The sequence below is a fragment of the Nematolebias whitei genome, chromosome 22 (assembly GCF_014905685.2).
Source record: "Nematolebias whitei isolate Nwh7 chromosome 22, NemWhi1, whole genome shotgun sequence".
NCBI classification, from domain to species: domain Eukaryota; kingdom Metazoa; phylum Chordata; class Actinopteri; order Cyprinodontiformes; family Rivulidae; genus Nematolebias; species Nematolebias whitei.
The window spans coordinates 31,798,244-31,818,260 of NC_056519.1; the positions used below are offsets into that span (position 1 = coordinate 31,798,244).

At 43.6% G+C, this 20,017-nt stretch overlaps 1 protein-coding gene across 1 annotated transcript; it reads right to left on the reverse strand.

Annotated features, from left to right (window-relative positions):
• Nucleotides 1-756: 756 nt before the first annotated feature.
• On the reverse strand, nucleotides 757-18,884 carry LOC119428141 (ATP-dependent DNA helicase Q1). The gene is made up of 3 exons (XM_037695777.1): nucleotides 18,772-18,884; nucleotides 18,507-18,686; nucleotides 757-875 (listed from the first exon to the last, which is right to left on the reverse strand). The coding sequence occupies exons 1-3, from the start codon at nucleotides 18,806-18,808 to the stop codon at nucleotides 757-759; spliced, it is 336 nt and encodes a 111-aa protein (XP_037551705.1). The 5' UTR covers nucleotides 18,809-18,884.
• Nucleotides 18,885-20,017: the final 1,133 nt, after the last annotated feature.

Here is a 20,017-nt window from a genome sequence, read left to right on the forward strand (position 1 = left end):
TTATGCCCATTGCTCATATGAGCAAACATGTTGAGCAGAGGGCTGCCATCTAAAGGTCTCTCTTGTAAATGAGTCCTTGAGGCTCAGTGAGACTAACCTGTATAAATAAAGGTTGAATTGAAATGAATAAAGCACCCAGGGTGCAGCTGGAAAGTTAAAAGGCTAATTGCTTAAGGGCCCAAAATGGGGCAATTGACGGTGGAGGTTAGTGTGATTCTTCACCTTTTCATCCATATGTGCCATTCTAGGGATTTCAACTTCAACTCTCCAATTACAGGCTCAGTCTCTCGAAGCTCTGCACCAGCATTCCTCCACTAACTTCCCCACCACTAAACTGAAGTGAACACACCAATCTAACAGAAATATTTACCCTGTCTGCATTTTGACCACAATACATGTTGAGTTCTGCTTTGGGACCAGTCTCATCATCAGTCATGCCATGAACTGAGTCAGATTAAAGTTACCGGTAGGTACAGCAGAGTCAAAATAATGAAGACATTTTGTTTATTATTAAAAATTGATTGTTGACACTATATCATAACTTTTGGCCCTATCAAAGTTTCTTCAGGTAAAGTTCAACTGGACAGTTTGTTACATAAGTAACAGTGACCCATCCAATAAACAAAGATCTGGAAACACTTTACCAATATTGTCATCACATTTTCTCTCCGATGACTCTGATCAGCTAAAACTAACCAGTATAAAACACGACAGAAATGGAAGTAAATGAACAGTCAGCACACAAGATGTCTGATGTCAGGTTGTTACCTTGGTGCTGAATGCATTCAGCATAACAGCTGGAACATCAGTGGACTTCAGGTACATGATCTGGTCCTCCATCAGGGACACCAGGGGGGTGACAACCAGTGTGAAACCTGCCACAGGATACCAGTCAGACACACTTTTCTAAGACAGACTGATGGGTGCCAAAACTCCCAACATCCATCAGCCTTTTTCTCGAAAGCCCAATAGTATTTTGGGACTTTGTCGACATTAGAAAAAAATTAAGATGTATAATAATAAATGCATTGAATGTATAAACTAAGGCTGTCTTCAGTGTGTTGGTCATTTCAAGCGGTGTTCGAATATTTTACTAAATTTCATCTGCTATGTAATGCTCTGGAAACTTCCTTTGGTAAAAGTAGTGTACAAATGTTGTACACACTGGTGGTGAAAACAGACTACAATGCACTGTGTCTTGAGCCAACACACTATGCTAACAAAGCCTTTTTTTGCTAATGTCATAAACCCATATTTTATTGACAGTGGAGCAAAGTAAACATGATATGTTAAACATTTTAGTCAACTGTTGTCACTGAATTCAGGCAGAGATGTCCATAACAGAGTCAGACCTGTTTTTAATGCATTGCCACTAGGGCTGGGTACCTTTCTAAAAAAATCGGTATCGGTACCTTGACGGTTCTTTTTTCGGTACCAGTTTTGTAATTAATATTATTTCTAACAAGAATAAAATTACTTTACACATTACAGTACAAATCGTGAGTTTTATTTTTTTAACTTTGGTATTTTTCTATTCCAAGCAGTTTTCTTACATAAAAATAAATAATTTTCAGGTCAAAAGACCAGTTTCAAGCCAATGACACGTCAGTGTCTAATGTTCACTGCTACACACTGAGGACCTTTTCACTTAGCAGTTTTTCTTCAGAAAAATCAACATGTCTGCTTTCTCTGGACACAAACAAGCTCACTCCTGGCTGATAGTGTCTCCAGCAGTAGAAAATGTTCACTCTGAGGGTGTGAATGATGCTTGTTGCACACAGATACCTGGTTGTCAGTTTGATAGCACTGACATATTGTCCCTCACATTCCACCAGCAGGTCACTGGATTCACTGAGGTTAGGGTTGATGGCAGACTTCTGTACCTCTGTGTCTCTTCCTGAATCTTCTCTGTGTTTCTCTGAGGTTTAGTGCTCTTATCATCTCCCTAATTGACATTAGAACACAAAACATCAACAATAACATGGCTGTGTTATTATTGCTCAAAAAACATTATCTAGGCAGAGAGATAAAAGTTTAACTGGTCAACAACATTCTTTACAGCTTACTTACCTCCACCATGCAGCCTCCACTGTAGAAAAAGGCAGCAAACTTTTATCAACAAAGTTTTGACTGTCCTGTGTCCCTCCCACCTCACTTTTATTTTGTCTGTCTCTGCCCTCCTCACATCAGGGTCAGAACCTCCGGTGAGGACATTAACATAAACAGTGAACATTAGTGAACCGTTTAACCAGCTGACCTGATGGATGAGCACATTTTTACAAGCTAAGCTTCATCTGTTGCTGTCAATCTTTAGTTACCTTTTGATTTTAGCTAGCTACATAGATACCCATAAAATAAATTTACACACTAATATCTTAAAGCTAGCGTTACATGGATTCTAGTTTAATTCACCGCGATGCAGGTATTAAGCTGCAGTAACGTTAACAAACGTAAACTTACCAGCTGAAATCCCAGATACAGCTCCGTCCTCGGAGTTCTTTGATGAAGAAGAGTCCGGTCGTTGAGATAATGAATCAGGCCGTTCCTGCTCTCTAACACTCACAAGCTGACTTTAATGCTGAGAGGAGGAGGAGGGAAGGCTGCAGTCCTCTTCTCTCCTTGCAGACAAACATGGTGCAACTTTCTGCTCATAAATTGAAGCCAATCAACAACACACGTGCCGCACAAGTGAAACCCGTCCGTGGGCGTAACCAGCACCATGGACATACAGCTATAAGGCAGCTCTATACAGCTCTGGGTGTAAACACGTAGTCTGTTTGTCATAGGTCTGTGTTTTACCTGCCTGCTTGCTGAAGCCACGTGTCACGTTACAGCCAATACCGAAACTTGACACCGGAAAAAGAGTCATGTTTCAATCCATACACCAACCGGTGCATTTCGGTCAGTGCCATAAAAGAACCGAGATTCGGTATACAGCCCTAATTGCCACCTGAAGATGAAAGGCGTCTAATATTACCTTTTGGCTTTGTCAGTTAGGACATTTGTTCAGATTCCTATTATGAACTTTACATGATGCAGTCTTCCCAAATTTCTGTTGAGAAACATCTATCTAAAATTGTTCTTCTATTTTTAGACTCAGGTTTTTCCAAACTGGCAAGTCAATCTTTACTTTTGAGAGAATCAGCCTCTCTAGAAATTATTATTTTTAAATACCAGTTATGTTGCTAGCACTAACATAACTGGTTTGTTCCACTTTGGAGTAAGCTGTTTGGGAGAAGAATCAGTTTTGTGTTGTGTGTTTCCTTGACTGATGAAGACTTCTGGATGGAAGGTGAAACGTTTCAGCAAAAAAAGAAACTGTCCAGATGACCCGACTGAAAATTGTTGGAGGCGGCTGTGGCTGAGTGGTTAGAGCAGTCGTCCTCCAATGCGAGAGTTGGGGGTTCGACTCCACCAGCAGTCACATGTCTAAGTGTCCCTGGGCAAGACACTGAACCCCTCATAGCCTCTGATGTGTGTCCCATCAGTGTATGAATGTGATCTAAAGCACTGATTAGTCTCTTTAGAATGATTTGTTCAATTAGCTTTGTAGAGATCTAGTAGAGTGCTGTATGAATGGGTAAATGAAGCACAGATTGTAGTGTAAAGCGCTTTGAGTATCTTGAAATAAGATAGAAAGGCGCTATACAAGTACAGTCCATTTACTATTTACCATTTGTATACCTGGATTATTGAGTATGGACTTTTTTGAAGAGAGCAATCCACCCTTTTCAGGTTGAGGACCATGGCCTCAGATTTGGAGATGCTGATTCTCATCCCAGCCGCTTCACAACACTCTGCTGCAAACCGCTCCAGTGAGAGTCGAAAATCGTGGCACAATGACACCAACAGGACCACATCATCTGCAAAGAACAGAGATGGACTCCTGAGGGCACCGAACCAGAAACCCTCTGCCAGCTGGCTGCACTGAGAAATTCTGTCCTGAAAAGTTATGAACAGAATCTGTGACAACAGGCAGCCCTGGCGGAGTCCAACTCCCACCCTGAAGGGGTCCAACTTACTGCCGGCAATGCGAACCAAACTCTCGCACCGCTTGTATAGGGATTGAACAGCCCGTAACAACGGGCCTCCAATCCCATACTCATGGAGCACCCCCCACAGAGTAACCGAGGAACATGGTCGAATGCCTTCTCCAAGTCCATAAAACACATGTAGACTGGAGAGGCAAATTCCCATGACCCCTCAAGGACCCTAGTGAGGATAAAGAGCTGATTCAGTATTCCACGGCCAGGACGGAACCCACATTGTTCCTCCTGGATCTAAGGTTCGACCAACAATCGGACTCACTTCTCCAGTACCCCTGAATAGACCTTACCAGGGAGGCTAAGGAGTGATGCCCCTATAATTAGAGCACACCCTCCAGTCCCCCTTTTTGAAGAGGGGAACCACCACCCCAGTCTGCCAGTCCAGTGACACTGCCCCCGATGTCCACGCAATGTTGCAAAGGCGTGTCAGCCAAGACAGCCCCACAACATACAGAGCCTTAAGGAAATCAGGATGAAGCTCATCCACTCCCGGAGCCCTGCCGCCTCAGAGCTGACCTCAGCCACGGTTATGGATGGATCAACCCCAAAGTCCCCCGACTCAGCTTCCTCCATGGAAGATGTGCTGGTGGGATTGAGAACATCCGAGAAGTATTCCTTCCACCTCCCGATGATGTGTGTTTTGAGCCCTTGACTTGTTGAGGTCAACAGCTCCCCACCTTCACTGAACAGTGTTAGTAAAGTGCTGCTTTCCCCTCCTCAGCCGCCTGACGGTTTGCCAAAATCTCCTCGGAGCCGACAGAGAGTCTCTATCCAAGGTCTCACCGAACTCCTCTCACATCCAAGCTTTTGCCTCAGCAACAATCAAGGCTGCACACCACTTGGCCCTCCGGTACTCCTCAGCTGCCTCCAGAGTCCCACTGGCCAACAAGGCCCGATAGGACTCCTTCAGCTTGACAGTCTCCCTAACCCGGGGTGTCCACCACCGCGAGAAGCATCGACAACCTTGCAGCCACAGCTCAAGGCAGCTACCTCAACAAACGAGGTGCGGAACATGGCCCACTCAAACTCAATGTCCTCCACCTCAGCGGGGATGCTGTTAAAGCTCTCCCGGAGGTATGAGTTGATGATCTCTCTGACGGGTTCTTCTGCCAGGAGTTCCCAGCAAACCCTCACTATACGTTTGGGTCGACCGGGTCTGTCCAGCATCTTCCCCCCGCCATCTGATCCAATTCACTACCGGTGATCAGTTGACTGCTCAGCTCCTCTCTTTACCCAAGTGTCCAAAACAAACGGCCGCAAATCAGATGACACGACTATGAAGTCAATCATTGATCTACGACCTAGGGCGTCCTGGTGCAAAGTGCACTTCGAACATGGTGTTTGTGATGGACAAACTATGACTAGCACAGAAGTCCAACAACAGAACACCGCTCGGGTTCAGATCAGAGAGGCCGTTCTTCCCAATCACGCCCCTCCAGGTCACACTGTCATTACCCACATGGGCATTGAAGTCCCCCAGCAGAATAAAGGAGTCCCCAGCTGGCGCACATTCCAGCATCCCTGCCAAGGACTCCAAGAAGGTCGGCTACTCTGTACCTACGCGCCGAATTACAGTTCAAACAACAGTCAGAGCCCGTCCCCCCACCCGAAGGCGGGGCGAAGGGAAGCCACTCTCTCATCTACCGGGGAAAACTCCAACACACAGGCACCAAGTCGGGGGGCTACAAGTAGACTCACACCAGCTCGACACCGCTCACCATGGGCAACTCCAGAATGGAATAAAGTCCAACCCCTCTCAAGGAGATCAGTTCCAGAGCCCATGCTGTGCATCGAAGTGAGCCCAACTACATCTAGTGGGTACCTTTCAACCTCGCGCACAAGCTCAGGCTCCTTCCCTGCCAGAGAGGTTATATTCCATGTCCCAAGAGCTAGCTTTGGTAAGTCAGGGTGAGAGCGCCAAAGTCCCCGCCTTCGGCCACTGCCCATGGCATCATGCACCCAACTGCTATGGCCATTCCTGCAGGTGGTGGGTCCACAGGAAGGCAAACCCATGCTGCTCCTTCGGGCTGAGCTCGACCGGGCCCCATGGGTAAAGACCCGGTCACCAGGCGCTCACTGACAAGCCCCTCCCCCAGGCCTGGCTCCAGGGTGGGGCCCCGGTAACCCACGTCCAGGCAAGGGACACTGAGTTCCTAGTTTTGTCCATAAAAATCTTCTGAATCACTCTGTCTGGCATGTCACCTAAGACCAATCTGCCTTGGGAGACCCTACCAGAGGCAATTATAATTGCCCCCGACAGCATAGCTCCTAGGATCATTCAGGCGCACAAACTCCTCCACCACGATAAGGTGGCGATTCAAGGAAGAGAATGTAATACTATAAATATATAAATGTAATACTTTGTAAGATCAAATATAGATAAATATTGGTGTTTTGTTGTGTTGATTCTATTGAATTTGATGCCTAGTTTGTCTGTATTACCAGTTATACAGTTATCCAATGTTCAAATACTTTTAGCCAAACAAAAGTCCATAAATTGTTATTTTCAAATATGTATCTTCATAATGGGTTATTGCCTTTATATAACATTTGTTTTCCATGCACCATAGAAGAGAGTAGATTAAGTGGATGAGGGTGGAGGGTCACGCTATCTTGGAGCTATTCCAATCATGCTTTAAACCTCTCCATGGCACTGAAACTGCCCTACTGAAGGTTTTTAATGACATTTTCTTAACCACAGATACTGGTGATTCTGTGCTGCTTGTCCTATTGGACCTTACAGCCGCTTTGGACACCATTGACCATGAGATCCTCATTGCTAGGTTGGAGCAGTGGGTAGGCATCATAAGGACAGCCCTCAATTAGTTCAGATCTTACCTCGCTGACAGATCCTTTTGTGTCTCCATCAAGTATTTTAGTTCTGCAGCGGCAGAGCTTAAATGGAGGGGTTCCGCAGGGGTCCGTCCTGGGTCCCCTCCTATTCTCTTTATACCTGCTGCCACTTGGTGCTATTTTCCAGAAACACAATATACCCTTTCACGTCTACGCCGATGACTGTCAAATTTACTTCCCCCTAAGACACAACGGTACATGCTCTATTCAACCTCTGCTCGACTGCCTGGCTGACATCAGGGGCTGGATGGATTTAAGTTTCTTAAGTTTCAATTAAAAGAAGTCTGAAGTAATGTTGTTCTCTCCCAACGACGCGATCACAAACCACTGCATCGACCTTTCCACTCTAACCCTGTCAGAAAAACAAAGAGTCACTAATCTGGGCTTGATAATGGACCCTTCCCTTAAACTTAACAATCATGTAAACATGATTGTTAAATCATGTTTCATCCAACTGAGCCGGCTGTCTAAACTGAAGCCCATAGTATCCAAAAATAACCTAGAGACAGTAGTACATGCATTCATTGTATCTAGGCTTGATTACTGCAATTTGCTCCTGTTTGGTATCAGTCAGACCTCCATTACACGACTACAACTGGTCCAGAATGCAGCAGCCCGATTTTTAACCAGTACAGGCAAAAGAGAGCACATTACTCCAGTTTTGGCCTCACTGCGCTGGCTACCGGTTCACCTTCGAATCCAGTTCAAAATACTCCTGTATGTCTACAAATCACAGAACAGTCCCCCCCACAGCCGTATGTCCCACCACGTTCCCTGAGGTCAGTGGACCAGTTGCTCCTCACAGTTCCAGGAACTCGTCTTAAGCGCAGAGGTGACAGGGCCTTCTCTGTAGCAGGCCCAAGACTTTGGAACGAGTTACCTCTGCTTGTCAGACAGGCCCCCTCCCTCTCGGTTTTCAAGTCCTGTTTAAAAACCCACTACTATTCAGTAGCTTTCAACACCAGATGATCTGTGTTTTGATCCTGTATGCTCCACAATGGTTTGTCGTCATTATCTGCATCGTATTTATGTCTATATTCTGATTTACCTCATTTTGTATATTGCGTTGTGTGTTGCCTGTTTTTCTGTCTGTACAGCATTTTGGTTGGCCTTGTCGCGGTTTTAAGTGCTCTATAAATAAAATGGTATGGTATGGTAGAGTGTAGGGCCATATACCGAACAGAGGTTATTTTATGGCACTGACCGGACTGCGTTGGTCGGTGTATGGATTGAAATGTCACCCTTCTTTTGGTGTCAAGTTTCGGTATTGGATGTAACATGTCACGTGGTTTTAGCACGCAGGCAGGTAAAACACCAGACATATGACAAACAGACTACGTGTTTACATCCAGAGCTGTTATAGAGCTGCCCTACAGTTGTATGTCTATGGTGCTGGTTACGCCCACGGACGGGGTTCACGTGTGCAGCGTGTGTGGCGTTGAACGGCGTCAATTTACGAGCAGAAAGTTGCTCCATGTTTGTCTTCAAGGGGGACTTCAGCCTTCTCCCTCCTCCTCTCAGCATTAGAGTCAGCCTGTGAGTGTTAGAGAGCATCAATGGCCTGATTCATTATCTCCACGATCGGACTCCTCTTCATCAAAGAACTCCGAAAACGGAGCTGTGCCTGGGATTTCAGCTGGTAAGTTTACGTTTGTTAACATTACTGCAGCTTAATACGTGCATCGCGGTGAATTAAACTAGAATCCATGTAACGCTAACTTTAAGATATTAGTGTGTAGCTTTATTTTATGGTTATGTAGCTAGCTAAAATATAAAGCTAACTAAAGATTGACAGTAACAGATGAAGCTTGTAAAAATGTACTCATCCATCGGATCAGCTGGTTAAACAGTTCACCTAACGTTCACCGTTTGTTTATGTTCTTCCCACAGGAGCCTCTGACCCTGATGTGAGGACAGAGGCAGACAAAAGAAAAGAGAGATGGGGGGGGGGGGGGCGGCCTTTTTCTACAGTGGAAGCTGCATGGTGGAGGTAAGTTAAGCTGTAAAGGATATTGCTGACCAGTTAAAACTTTTATCTCTCAGCCAAGATAATGGTTTTTGAGCAATAATAGCACAACCATGTTATTGTTGATGTTTTGTGTTCTCATGTCAATTAGGGAGATGATAAGAACTCTAAACCCCAGAGAACCACAGAGAAGATTCAGGAAGAGACACAGAGGTGCAGATGTCTGCATCAACCCTAACCTCAGTGAATCCAGTGACCTGCTGGTGAAATGTGAGGGACATTATGTCAGTGCTATCAAACTGACAACCAGGTATCTGTGTGTGCAACAAGCATCATCCACACCCTCAGAGTGAACATTTTCTACAGCTGGAGGCACCATCAGTCCCCTCATAGCCTCTGATGTGTGTCCCATCAGTGAATGAATGTGATCTAAAGCACTCATTAGTCTCTTTAGAATGATGCCGGCTTGTTTGTGTCCAGAGAAAGCAGACATGTTGTTTCTGAATAAAAACTGTTAAGTGAAAAGGTCCTCAGTGTGTAGCAGTGAGCATTCACTTCCGGCAAGCTGATGGACGGCAGCTCCCTCCGGCTTCTTTGCAGTCTTTTATCATCAAACTGACCCGTTTTTCGAACCGGACTAAAGTTGGTCCCCCTTCCAACCAAATTCGGTGTTCGTTGACTCAGAGAGCTGGATGGGACCGTCCAAAAAATTTATTTTGGTCCACAACCGGCCGCTCCCACCCCACCGGTCACTCTGAGCGCACCCTGTCGGCCAGGTGACCCCTCGAGCTAGGGAGTCGTCGCACGAAGGTCCAATGTTTTTTTCTCTCTCTCTCTGGACCCCAACGAACTTCTCATCTGGACCTTTGTGATTCTACCTGGTTCCGAAGAGAATCGCCGGGTGGCATTTAGCTGGTTTTCTGCTGGACTGGCATCGTGGTGTCTTCATTGGTGTGGGGGAAGTGTACCTGTGTCCCCCAAACAGGACCAGAACCGAACAGAGTTGGCTATGGAGGACTTCATCTTTAACAGAGCCGGTCTCAGCCTCAGTGAGCAGCCCGTTAACTTTTAACGAAGGACTGTCCACCTCCGTGGAATCGTTGTGTTCGCCTGGAGGAGACGCTCTGATGCTTTGAAGCTCCGCCGGAACCAGACCGGAGCAGAACCGGGCCAGGGACAACTTCAGCCTCTTCGCCTCTCGTGCTGTGGAGCGCCAGAACAGAACCGGACCGGACCAGTGACGATTTCAGCCTCAGCCTCTCCGGTCAGTCTCGTAGTTTTCACCGGGGGTGCCTGTCGGGTGCGGAGGTGACGTGCAGAGAAGAGGAGGAGCAGTGCTGCGTTGTGCTCAAGAGAAGTTTAGTGTTTGCATTGGAGTTGCAGCAGGCCTCCATCCAAACTCACCTGGATAATCCATTTATCTTTCAGGGATGAAGATGTTCACATCCTGGACAGAGGGGAACGATGGTTTGAGAGAGGAGTAAAGGAGGCCATCTTTGTGAAAAGAAATCGTCCATCATTGAACAGGGGTGGAGGCCTCCGAGTTCAACTGTCCCCATCTTACACTACTGTTATTGCTAGTATCACTCAACCACCTGTGAATAGTAAACAGCCATCAGTGTGCTAATGATCCATTGTTAGGTTGATGGTCCTTCTTGACCATGTGAGCAGCTGGTTTTGGTTGTCAGCAGCAAACTGGTTGATCCACTCTGAGAAAGTGCTATTTAAGAGACTGAGCTGAATACAGCACCTCAGACTGAGGAAGTCTCTTGGATGAGAGACGAAACGTTTCTATATTTTTTTGCTTTGTTTTGTTTTTTTTGAATGTCCAGAGGACCACATTGAACTTTTTGGGATTTTTCTACCTGGATTATTGAGCATGCATCAGGATGTCACCTGGATAATAATTATTTTTATTCTGGATCACACTGTTGTCCCCTGTTGGCCTGAAACGAGCTAGGACCATGCATTTCATTTCAGGAGGATTTTCTGGCAGCTCGCTCTGCTATTTGCTGCAAATTATCTGTTTCTGCCTGTTGGTTCTGGACCCAGCTTCTGTTTCTCATGGGAGCATCCATCCATCTTCACAGGGGGGCCGGAGCCCCCTTCAGCCCAACTCAAACTGCAGTTGGGCCACCTCGTCGGATTTGTTTGCCCATTTGATTTGTGACGTTGTATGGTCTGAGACTTTTCTGTACCATTCATATTATTGTCATTATTTTCAGATCTCAGATTATCTGGAGTCACTGAATCTTGTTAATACACCTGGATCTGCCCATCACTGCAACCTTCACTGTTTTTGGGTTCTGAATGATTGCGTCGTCATTAATATTACTCATGGTTCAATTATGGGGGCTAATTGTCACACTGTTAACTCCTATAATTGCACATCAGTCACAAAAAACTCAAGAAAATGTTTGATAATAATGTTGTTACTGCTCTCAGGGATTCAGCCCAACCCCGGACCCCCCACTATTTATAGAACACCAAATGACTTTAAAAACGTGTCAGGACTTAATTTTCTGCATGTAAATGCACGTAGCATTTTGAGAAAACTTGATGCCTTGAAAATTCTGGTCGGTTCTTCTGGGGCAGATGTAATCTTCATCTCTGAAACCTGGATCAACAAATCTGTACTGAATAATGACCTGATAACTAATGGATTTAACATCTACCGCTGTGATCGTCAAAAAAAGGGGGGGTGGGTGGGGGGGTGGAGTCATTATTTACATCAGAGATTCTCTGGTTTCTAGTCTTGTGTCTTCTAAAACAATTCCAAACCAGTTTGAAGCCTTAGCTGTAAACATCACTTTGAATGGAGGCCAGATTTTATCTGTAGTCTGTTGTTGTCGTCCCCCGTCAGCAACACCTGCGGCTCTGTCCTCCCTGATGGAATTCCTTAGAAATTTAAAATTCAAAAAGATCACTTTGACAAGAGATTTCAGCATTGACTGGGATAAGTCGACCCCCCTCTGTGATAAAATCAAGGAATGTTGCCTGTCTCTCAATCTAACCCAACTCATTGACTCTCCCACTAGACTAAACAAAAACCGTCCTGAAAAGTCCTCCATCTTAGACCTGTTTCTAACAAATATGCCTCACAAATTCCCTGGTACAGGTGTATTCGCTAACATTTTGAGTGATCATTGTGTGACAGCGACTCAGAGATATTAAACTTCTACCTTCTATGCCCAGATTAATCAAAAAAGGGATCTAAAACGTTTTTGTGAACAGTCATGCCTCTGGGATCTGTCACACTTTGACTGGCATCGTATTCTAGTAATTGATGACGTGAACTCCGCTTGGAACTATTTTCATAATAGTTTCATTTATTTTGTGAACAAACACGCTCCTTTTCATCAGTTCAGAATAAAGGGACGAGACAGCCTCTGGTTTACTCCAGAGCTAGCTGACCTCCTGCACAGGAGAGATCATCTTTGGGCTGCAGCGAGAAAATCTGACTCAGACACTGATTGGTTGAGTTTTTGACAGATGAGGAATAAATGCACAACTGCCAACTACTTCTTATCTCAGACCTCCAAAAATCTAAATGACCCTAACAGATTGTAGAAAACCATCAAATCTCTCTCAGGCAGTTTCCAATCATCTGACCTCCCATCACAACTTCTCGTTAACTCTGTTCCTTTGTCAAATAAGTACAAGATCCTGAACTATCCTGATGCATGCTCAATAATCCAGGTAGAAAAATCTAAAAAAATTAAATCTGGTCCTCTGGACATTCAAAAAAACAAAACAAAGCAAATCAACAAAAAAATGTAGAAACGTTTCGTCTCTCATCCAAGAGACTTCCTCAGTCTGAGGAGCTGTATTCAGCTCAGTCTCTTAAATAGCACTTTCTCAGAGTGGACCAACCAGTTTGCTGCTGACAACCAAAACCAGCTGATCACATGGTCAAGAAGGACCATCAGCCTAACAATGGATCATTAGCACACTGATGGCTGTTTACTATTCACAGAGGGCTGAGTGATACTAGCAATCACAGCATTGTAAGAGGGGGACAATTGAACACGTAGGCCTCCACCCCTGTTTAATGATGGACGGTTTCTTTTCACAAAGATGGCCTCCTTTACTCCTCTCTCAAACCATCGTTCCTCTCTGTCCAGGATGTGAACATCTTCATCCCTGAAAGAGTGACCGCTGGCCTGGAGATGAGTGTAGAACGCAGAGTCCTGGAACAACTGAGACGTTCATTTTCTAAACATAACGTCCCAGTGGCTTTTAAACCCCAAAATACATTACGGTAAAGACTGGTTCATCCCAAAGATCCAGTCCCCCGGCACAAACAGAGTAATATTGTGTATGTTGTTCAGTGTCAGGAGGGCTGTGATCAGTCTTACATCGGGGAAACTAAACAGCCACTGGCCAAAAGGATGGCCCAGCACAGAAGATCAACATCATCAGGCCAGGACTCTGCGGTCTACACTCATCTCCAGGCCAGCGGTCACTCTTTCAGGGATGAAGATGTTCACATCCTGGACAGAGAGGAACGATGGTTTGAGAGAGGAGTAAAGGAGGCCATCTTTGTGAAAAGAAATCGTCCATCGTTACACAGGGGTGGAGCCTCCGGGTTCAACTGTCCCCCTCTTACAATGCTGTGATTGCTAGTATCACTCAGCCCTCTGTGAGTAGTAAACAGCCATCAGTGTGCTAATGATCCATTGTTAGGCTGATGGTCACTTCTTGAGCATGCGATCAGCTGGTTTTGGTTGTCAGCAGCAAACTGGTTGATCCACTCTGAGACGGTGCTATTTAAGAGACTGAGCTGAATACAGCTCCTCAGACTGAGGAAGTCTCTCGGATGAGAGACGAAACGTTTCTACATTTTTTTGTTGATTTGCTTTGTTTTGTTTTTTTGAATGTCCAGAGGACCAGATTTAACTTTTTTAGAAGATCCTGAACTGTTTCAACAAACATTTTGTTGCTTCTGGTTCTTTATTTGACACAGCTACTAATGGAAAATCAGCCACTTCACTTAATAACCAAACTTCTACTAATCAAATCCCTCCTACAAGTCAATCCTCAGTTAATCACACATTCTCTTTTTCTCCGTTCTCAGTCAGTGAGGTCAATAAACTGTTAAAAGATCTTGATCCTAAAAATCTGCAGGTCCAGATGAACTTCCACCTTATTTCTTAAGGCTGGCTGCTCATATCATCACAGTCCTGTGACCCACATCTTCAATCTCTCCATAAGACAAAACTCCATCCCAGACACTTGAAAACAGCCTTTGTTCTTCCTTTGCTGAAGGGAGGTGACCCCACCTCACTGAACAACTATCGACCAATCTCTAAACTCTGCATTTTAGCCAAGGTTCTAGAAAAACTGATAAACTCTCAAATCAAAAATTACCTGGACTCATTTAACATCTTACCTCCACATCAATCTGGTTTCAGGAAACAACACAGCACAACCACTGCTTCACTGAAGGGTCTTAATGACGTTGTTGAAGCACTGGATGCTAAGGATTATTGTGCTGCACTTTTCTTAGACCTGTCTAAAGCTTTTGTCACTGTGGATCATAACATCTTGTGTCATAAACTCTCAGAAACTGGTTTCTCAGATCACACCATTGGTTGGTTCTCTAACTATCCCTCAGATCGGAGGCAATGTGTTCAACATAATGGTACTTCCTCCAGTTATTCAACAGTCAACAATGGTGTACCACAAGGCTCAGTCTTAGGACTAACCCTCTTTACAATCTACATACATAATGTTGGTAAAAACATCCTTGATGAATCCATACATTTCTATGCTGACGACACAGTTGTTTATTGTCGAGCTAAAACTGTTGCTAAGGCTTTCCAGCTTTTGAAATCTGCATTCAACATCATCCAGACTGATTTGTTCCGCCTCAAACTTGTCCTAAATGCCGACAAAACCAAAGGGATGCTTTTTTCAAATAGGAAGTTGGTCCCAGCAGTCCTTCCTCTGATTTTATCCTCAAATGGTGTCCCCATTGAGTTTGTTGATTCCTATAAATATTTGGGTATCTTGGTCGACTCACATCTCTCTTTTAAGCTCCATGTGGAAAACTTGGTAAAGAAACTGAAAGTTAAACTGGGTTTCTTTTTCAGAAACAGATCCTGTCTAACTCTGAATGCTAGAAAACATCTTGTAAATGTGACCTTCCTTCCCTCCATTGATTATGGTGACATTATTTACATAACACTCCTACAAGAACCCTGCAGATGTTGGATGCTGTCTATCATGGTGCACTAAGATTCATAACTGGCTGTGATTATCGTACCCACCACTGCACCCTGTATTCACTGGTTAACTGGACATCATTAACTTCACGCAGACTCTCTCACTGGTACATTTTCATCTTTAAATCACTTCTTGGTCTGCTGCCTTCATACATCTCCTCCTACATGTCTCTGCGTGAGTGCAGCTACAGAGTGCGCTCTCAGGACATTACCACCTGCAGTGTTCCCTCAGTGAGGACTGAACTAGGCAAAAGGACCTTCTCCTATTCCGCTCCTGTTTCCTGGAATATCTTACAAAAAGATTTGAAGCTCTCGACCTTGACCTCTCTGAGTGTCTTTAAGAATCTGTTGGACTCCTGGCAGGGACCAATGCTGACATGTTCCTGTTTTTAGTTTTCTACATTCGTCTTAGAATCTAGCTGTTTTTTGTTACTTTTCTTTTTTTTTAGCCTTCCTATTTGTAAAAAAAAAAAAAAAAAAAAATGTATGTTTTTTTTATAACTGTTTATTGTTGTCCATTGTTGTCATCATTCTTTGTTGAAATCAGGTCTCTCTTGTAAATGAGTCCTCGAGGCTCAATGGGATTTACATGTCTAAATAAAGGTTGAATGAATTGATGAAAATTAGACACCGACATGTCACTGGTTTGAAACTGGTCTTTTGACCTGGAAATTTTTATTTGTTTTTATGTAAGAAAACTGCTTGGAATAGAAAAATACCAAAGTTAAAAAAATAAAACTCACGATTTGTACTGTAATGTGCAACATATTTTTCTTCTCGTTAGAATTGATGTTAATTATAAAATTAGTACCGAAAAAGTATTGTTCAGGAACCGACACCGAAGTGAAGGTACCGACACCAGCACCAATACCGAACTTTTTAGAAAGGTACCCAGCCCTATGAGGGTGGCATTTAAAAAATGTAAAAGAATTATAGTTTAGGTTATAAAAATAACTTTAAACAGCCAAAGTTCATGCTCAAAACATCAAATAGTCATTTCTACTTGTTAGACTGACAGACCTTTGATCTAAATGACTTAAATTCACTCAAAGAGATTAGATTTTAAAGAGTTTAGTTCATGTGGTAAACTTGAGTATTTCACAAATTGTTATTTGGTTTTGCGTTCAGGGGCTGGGGGGCGTGCGGACAACTTTCTTTCTCCGAACGGGGACTAAACAAGCAAACTTTGAACCACTGCCCTAATATGTAGGCCTTTAATGGCACAAACTTCTTTTGTTTAAACACTTGATGATTACTATGTGACAATGAGAATAAAATGTGGATTTATGAGAAATAATTCCAAATAATTACATCAAAGGTTGATAGATTAAGACAAAGTCAGAGAGGCCAGACCGAGATGGTTTGGACATGTCCAGAGGAGGGACAGTGGTTTGGACATGTCCAGAGGAGGGACAGTGGTTTGGACATGTCCAGAGGAGGAAAAGTGGTTTGGACATGTCCAGAGGAGGAACAGTGGTTTGGACATATCCAGAGGAGGAACAGTGGTTTGGACATGTCCAGAGGAGGGACAGTGGTTTGGACATGTCCAGAGGAGGGACAGTGGTTTGGACATATCCAGAGGAGGAACAGTGGTTTGGACATGTCCAGAGGAGGGACAGTGGGTATATTAATAGAAGGGTGTTAGAAATGCAGCTGCCAGGAAAAAGACAAAGAGGAGACATATGGATGCAGTTAGAGAGGACATGGATGTAGTTGGAGTGAGGACAGAGGATGCAGTGAGATGGAGGAGGAGAACTCGCTGTGGAGACACCCGTAGAAGGAAAAGCTGAAAGAAGAAGTATTGCAAATATTGCATTCTCTTTACATTTTACAATGGCCTAACCTTTTCAGAACTAGGGTTGTATTTTAGCATAAAGTGATGATAACTGATCGTAAAAACAGAATTTATATATCAATCTATCTATATCTATATAGATAGATTGATATATACTGCTCACAAAATTTTATTTTTAATTTTCTATTTTGGCCCATGGTCTTGGAATGATCTACAGCTTAAGTTTAGGTTGGAGTCTTCTATTCCTTTAACTAGTTTTAAACAAAAATTGTCTAAGGTTTCAGTCGCATCTTGTAATGTTTAGGTGTTTTAAATTGTGATTTTTTTTTACTTGCATTGCATTTCATGTTTTACTAATGGATGTTTTGTTGTAAATATTTTAATACTATTGTTACCGTTTTTAAGACTGTGTTGCTGTATTTGCATATTGTCCAGGACATCCTTGTAAAAGAGACTGATGATGTCAGCGGATTTCTTCCTGGTAAAATAAAGGTATAAAAATAAAGTGGCTAAAAGTTCAACCAGAAAGGACGAGAGCAGAGAAACGACCTGTGGTCAGCACCTGCAGAATCACTCTTTCCTAAGGCTTGTCTTGATAATCGTCTCTTATTCACCTGTTGTGTGTTCCATTTGCACAGCAGCAGGTGAAATTGATTCCCAGTAAGTGTTACTACCTAACTGGTGACACTGATTCTACAAAGGTGTGACTGATTTGGAGTTACATTGTTTTTTTATGTGTTCTAGGAATGCGCGATATAAACGGTACACGGTAGAAACGATAGAAGTTTAGCCTACGATATAGATCTGTCTTCTACCGGCTAACCGCAGTAACGCAGTGTCTGAAGTAAAATCAGTTGTCAGTTTAATCGTTACTTTTTTTTAGTTGAAAACTGTGCGCAAGTCACGTTAGTCTTTTCTTCGAGAGCAAAGTAGCAAAGCTACAAGCTAACTACAGCCGGCTTGCCGTAGTGTTGCCGTATTCTGACGCATGCGCAAAACACTGTGTTCCATCGAAAGTTTTGTTTTTTTTCCATCGAAAGTTAAAGTACGCGTTGGTCAGCTTTAGAGAAACCTGCTCTCTGATCTGTGAAAAGAACGCTGTGTTGTGTGATTTTACTGCGAGACCCTCTGGTCACAGTCTCATTTTGTGTCAGCTCCATTAAAGCAGGAGGTGCCCACTAGAGGGTTGGAGGGTGAAGTGTTTCAGTGTAAAATGCTGCTCTGTTGCTCATTTCTTAAGACTGGAAACTGTTAAGAGTTAACAACATATTCTTTTGTTTAAAACATATGGCTAAAACTACATTTGATATCTTTTGCACTGTTTTGCACTACAAGAAAGAAGCCTAATACTTGATTTGTTTATTATTTAAAAACTCTCTGGACCTAGTAGTGGAATTTTCTTAATTCAAAATATATGATGGCAAAAGGACACACTATGCTTTTTTTAGCAAGTTTTATACCAAAACATATTGCGATATATATCGTTATAACCACCCTTCACAATACATATCGTGATATGAATTTTATGCCATATAGCACATTCCTAGTGTGTTCCCTTTATGTTTTTGAGCAGTGCATATTTACATATAAAGATATTATAGATATCTGTCTGTACGTACCGTGGGAGCAGGCTGCAGGCAGCTGGTAGCAGAGACTTTTCCCTCTTCCTGTGGGCATCACCAAGAACAGATCTCTGCCTGCCATGGTGAGGTTGATGGCTCGAAGCTGCAGCGGTCTGAACTGGGAGAGATGAAACGAGTCCTTGAAGTGCCGTTCCACCTCTTTGGACCAAGGGAAATCTAGAAAACACAGGTAAACAATGGGTGTCAACAACAGGACCTAATATGGCCGACAGCATGAGACTTTGAAGAAAGCGTTGAGAACCTGTGCCATCATAGCGCTGCACCTCCTGCTGGCTCATCCCTGGCTCCGCCCCTGAGGACCTGGAGGAAGAGGAGGAGGAAGAGGAGGATGGTCGCGCAGCATCACAGGCCTCCTCCAACTGCTGCAGCAGTGCGTTCTTTCGAGAGGTGAGCTGCGTCTGCTTCTCCAGGAGTTCTGTGATGTGCAGCTCCACAGACCGCAGCTCTGCTTCCACTGAGTCCAGCTCGGCCTGCACATCTGGAAGCAAACAGCAGCAAGAGCAAGCTCAGCTTCACACCAGCTCGTCGCCACATGGGACAGAACAGCTCAATGATCTGGTCATGTTTAGTTACAAAGCTGCACACACATGTCAGCGTTACATTGTTCTGACAAACATCAGACTCATCTTACATCTGACCTGACGTCAACACACATTTAGAAATACAGGTCAACTTACATACGGTCTGTCTGTTAGCAGCATATCTCATGAACAACACGTTGGATTTGTTTCAAACTCACAGCAAGTAATCATCACATGTACCTCTAGAACTGAATAATGTTTGGAGCCATTTTGATTCAAGATGGCTGCCACAGCTACCTCAGAAAACACTAAATTAGCATTAACTCTGCATTATTTGGCATACTGAGCTGAAATTCAGTATGGTTATAGCTGAGAGTGAGTTGTTATATGTTCCTAATGCAAATCAAATATCCAAGATGGCTGCCAGAGCTAAATTAGAAAAAATGTCATAACGCAGCTAATTTAAAATATATTGAGCTGAAACTTTTGGTGGTACATGACAGAGATGCAGAACACATTCTGAATTCAAATCTCAAACTTTAAGATGGCCGCCAAAGCTAAATTCAAATGGCTGTAACTCTGCTGTTTTTAAACCTATTGAGCTGAAATGTTGTGTACCTGTGAATGATCCTTAATAGACTGGTTCAAATCAACAATCCAAGATGGCCACCTAAGCTATAACTGAAAAATACTACAAATTTGATATTTTAATAGATATTAAGCTGAAATTTGGTGTGGCAGTAGGTGAGCATGATCCTCAACACAAACAGAAACCAAATAAATAATCCAAGATGGCTGCCATAGCTTTAAGGAAAAAATTACTATAATGCATCTATTTTTGTTGTTGTTGTTGTTTTGCCATACTGAGCTGAAATTTGGTGTGGTGTCAGCTGGGAGTGATCCCCAACACATTTTAATGGCCACCATGAAGCAGTCCCTGCCAAATTTTCTCCAGGACTTTTTCTA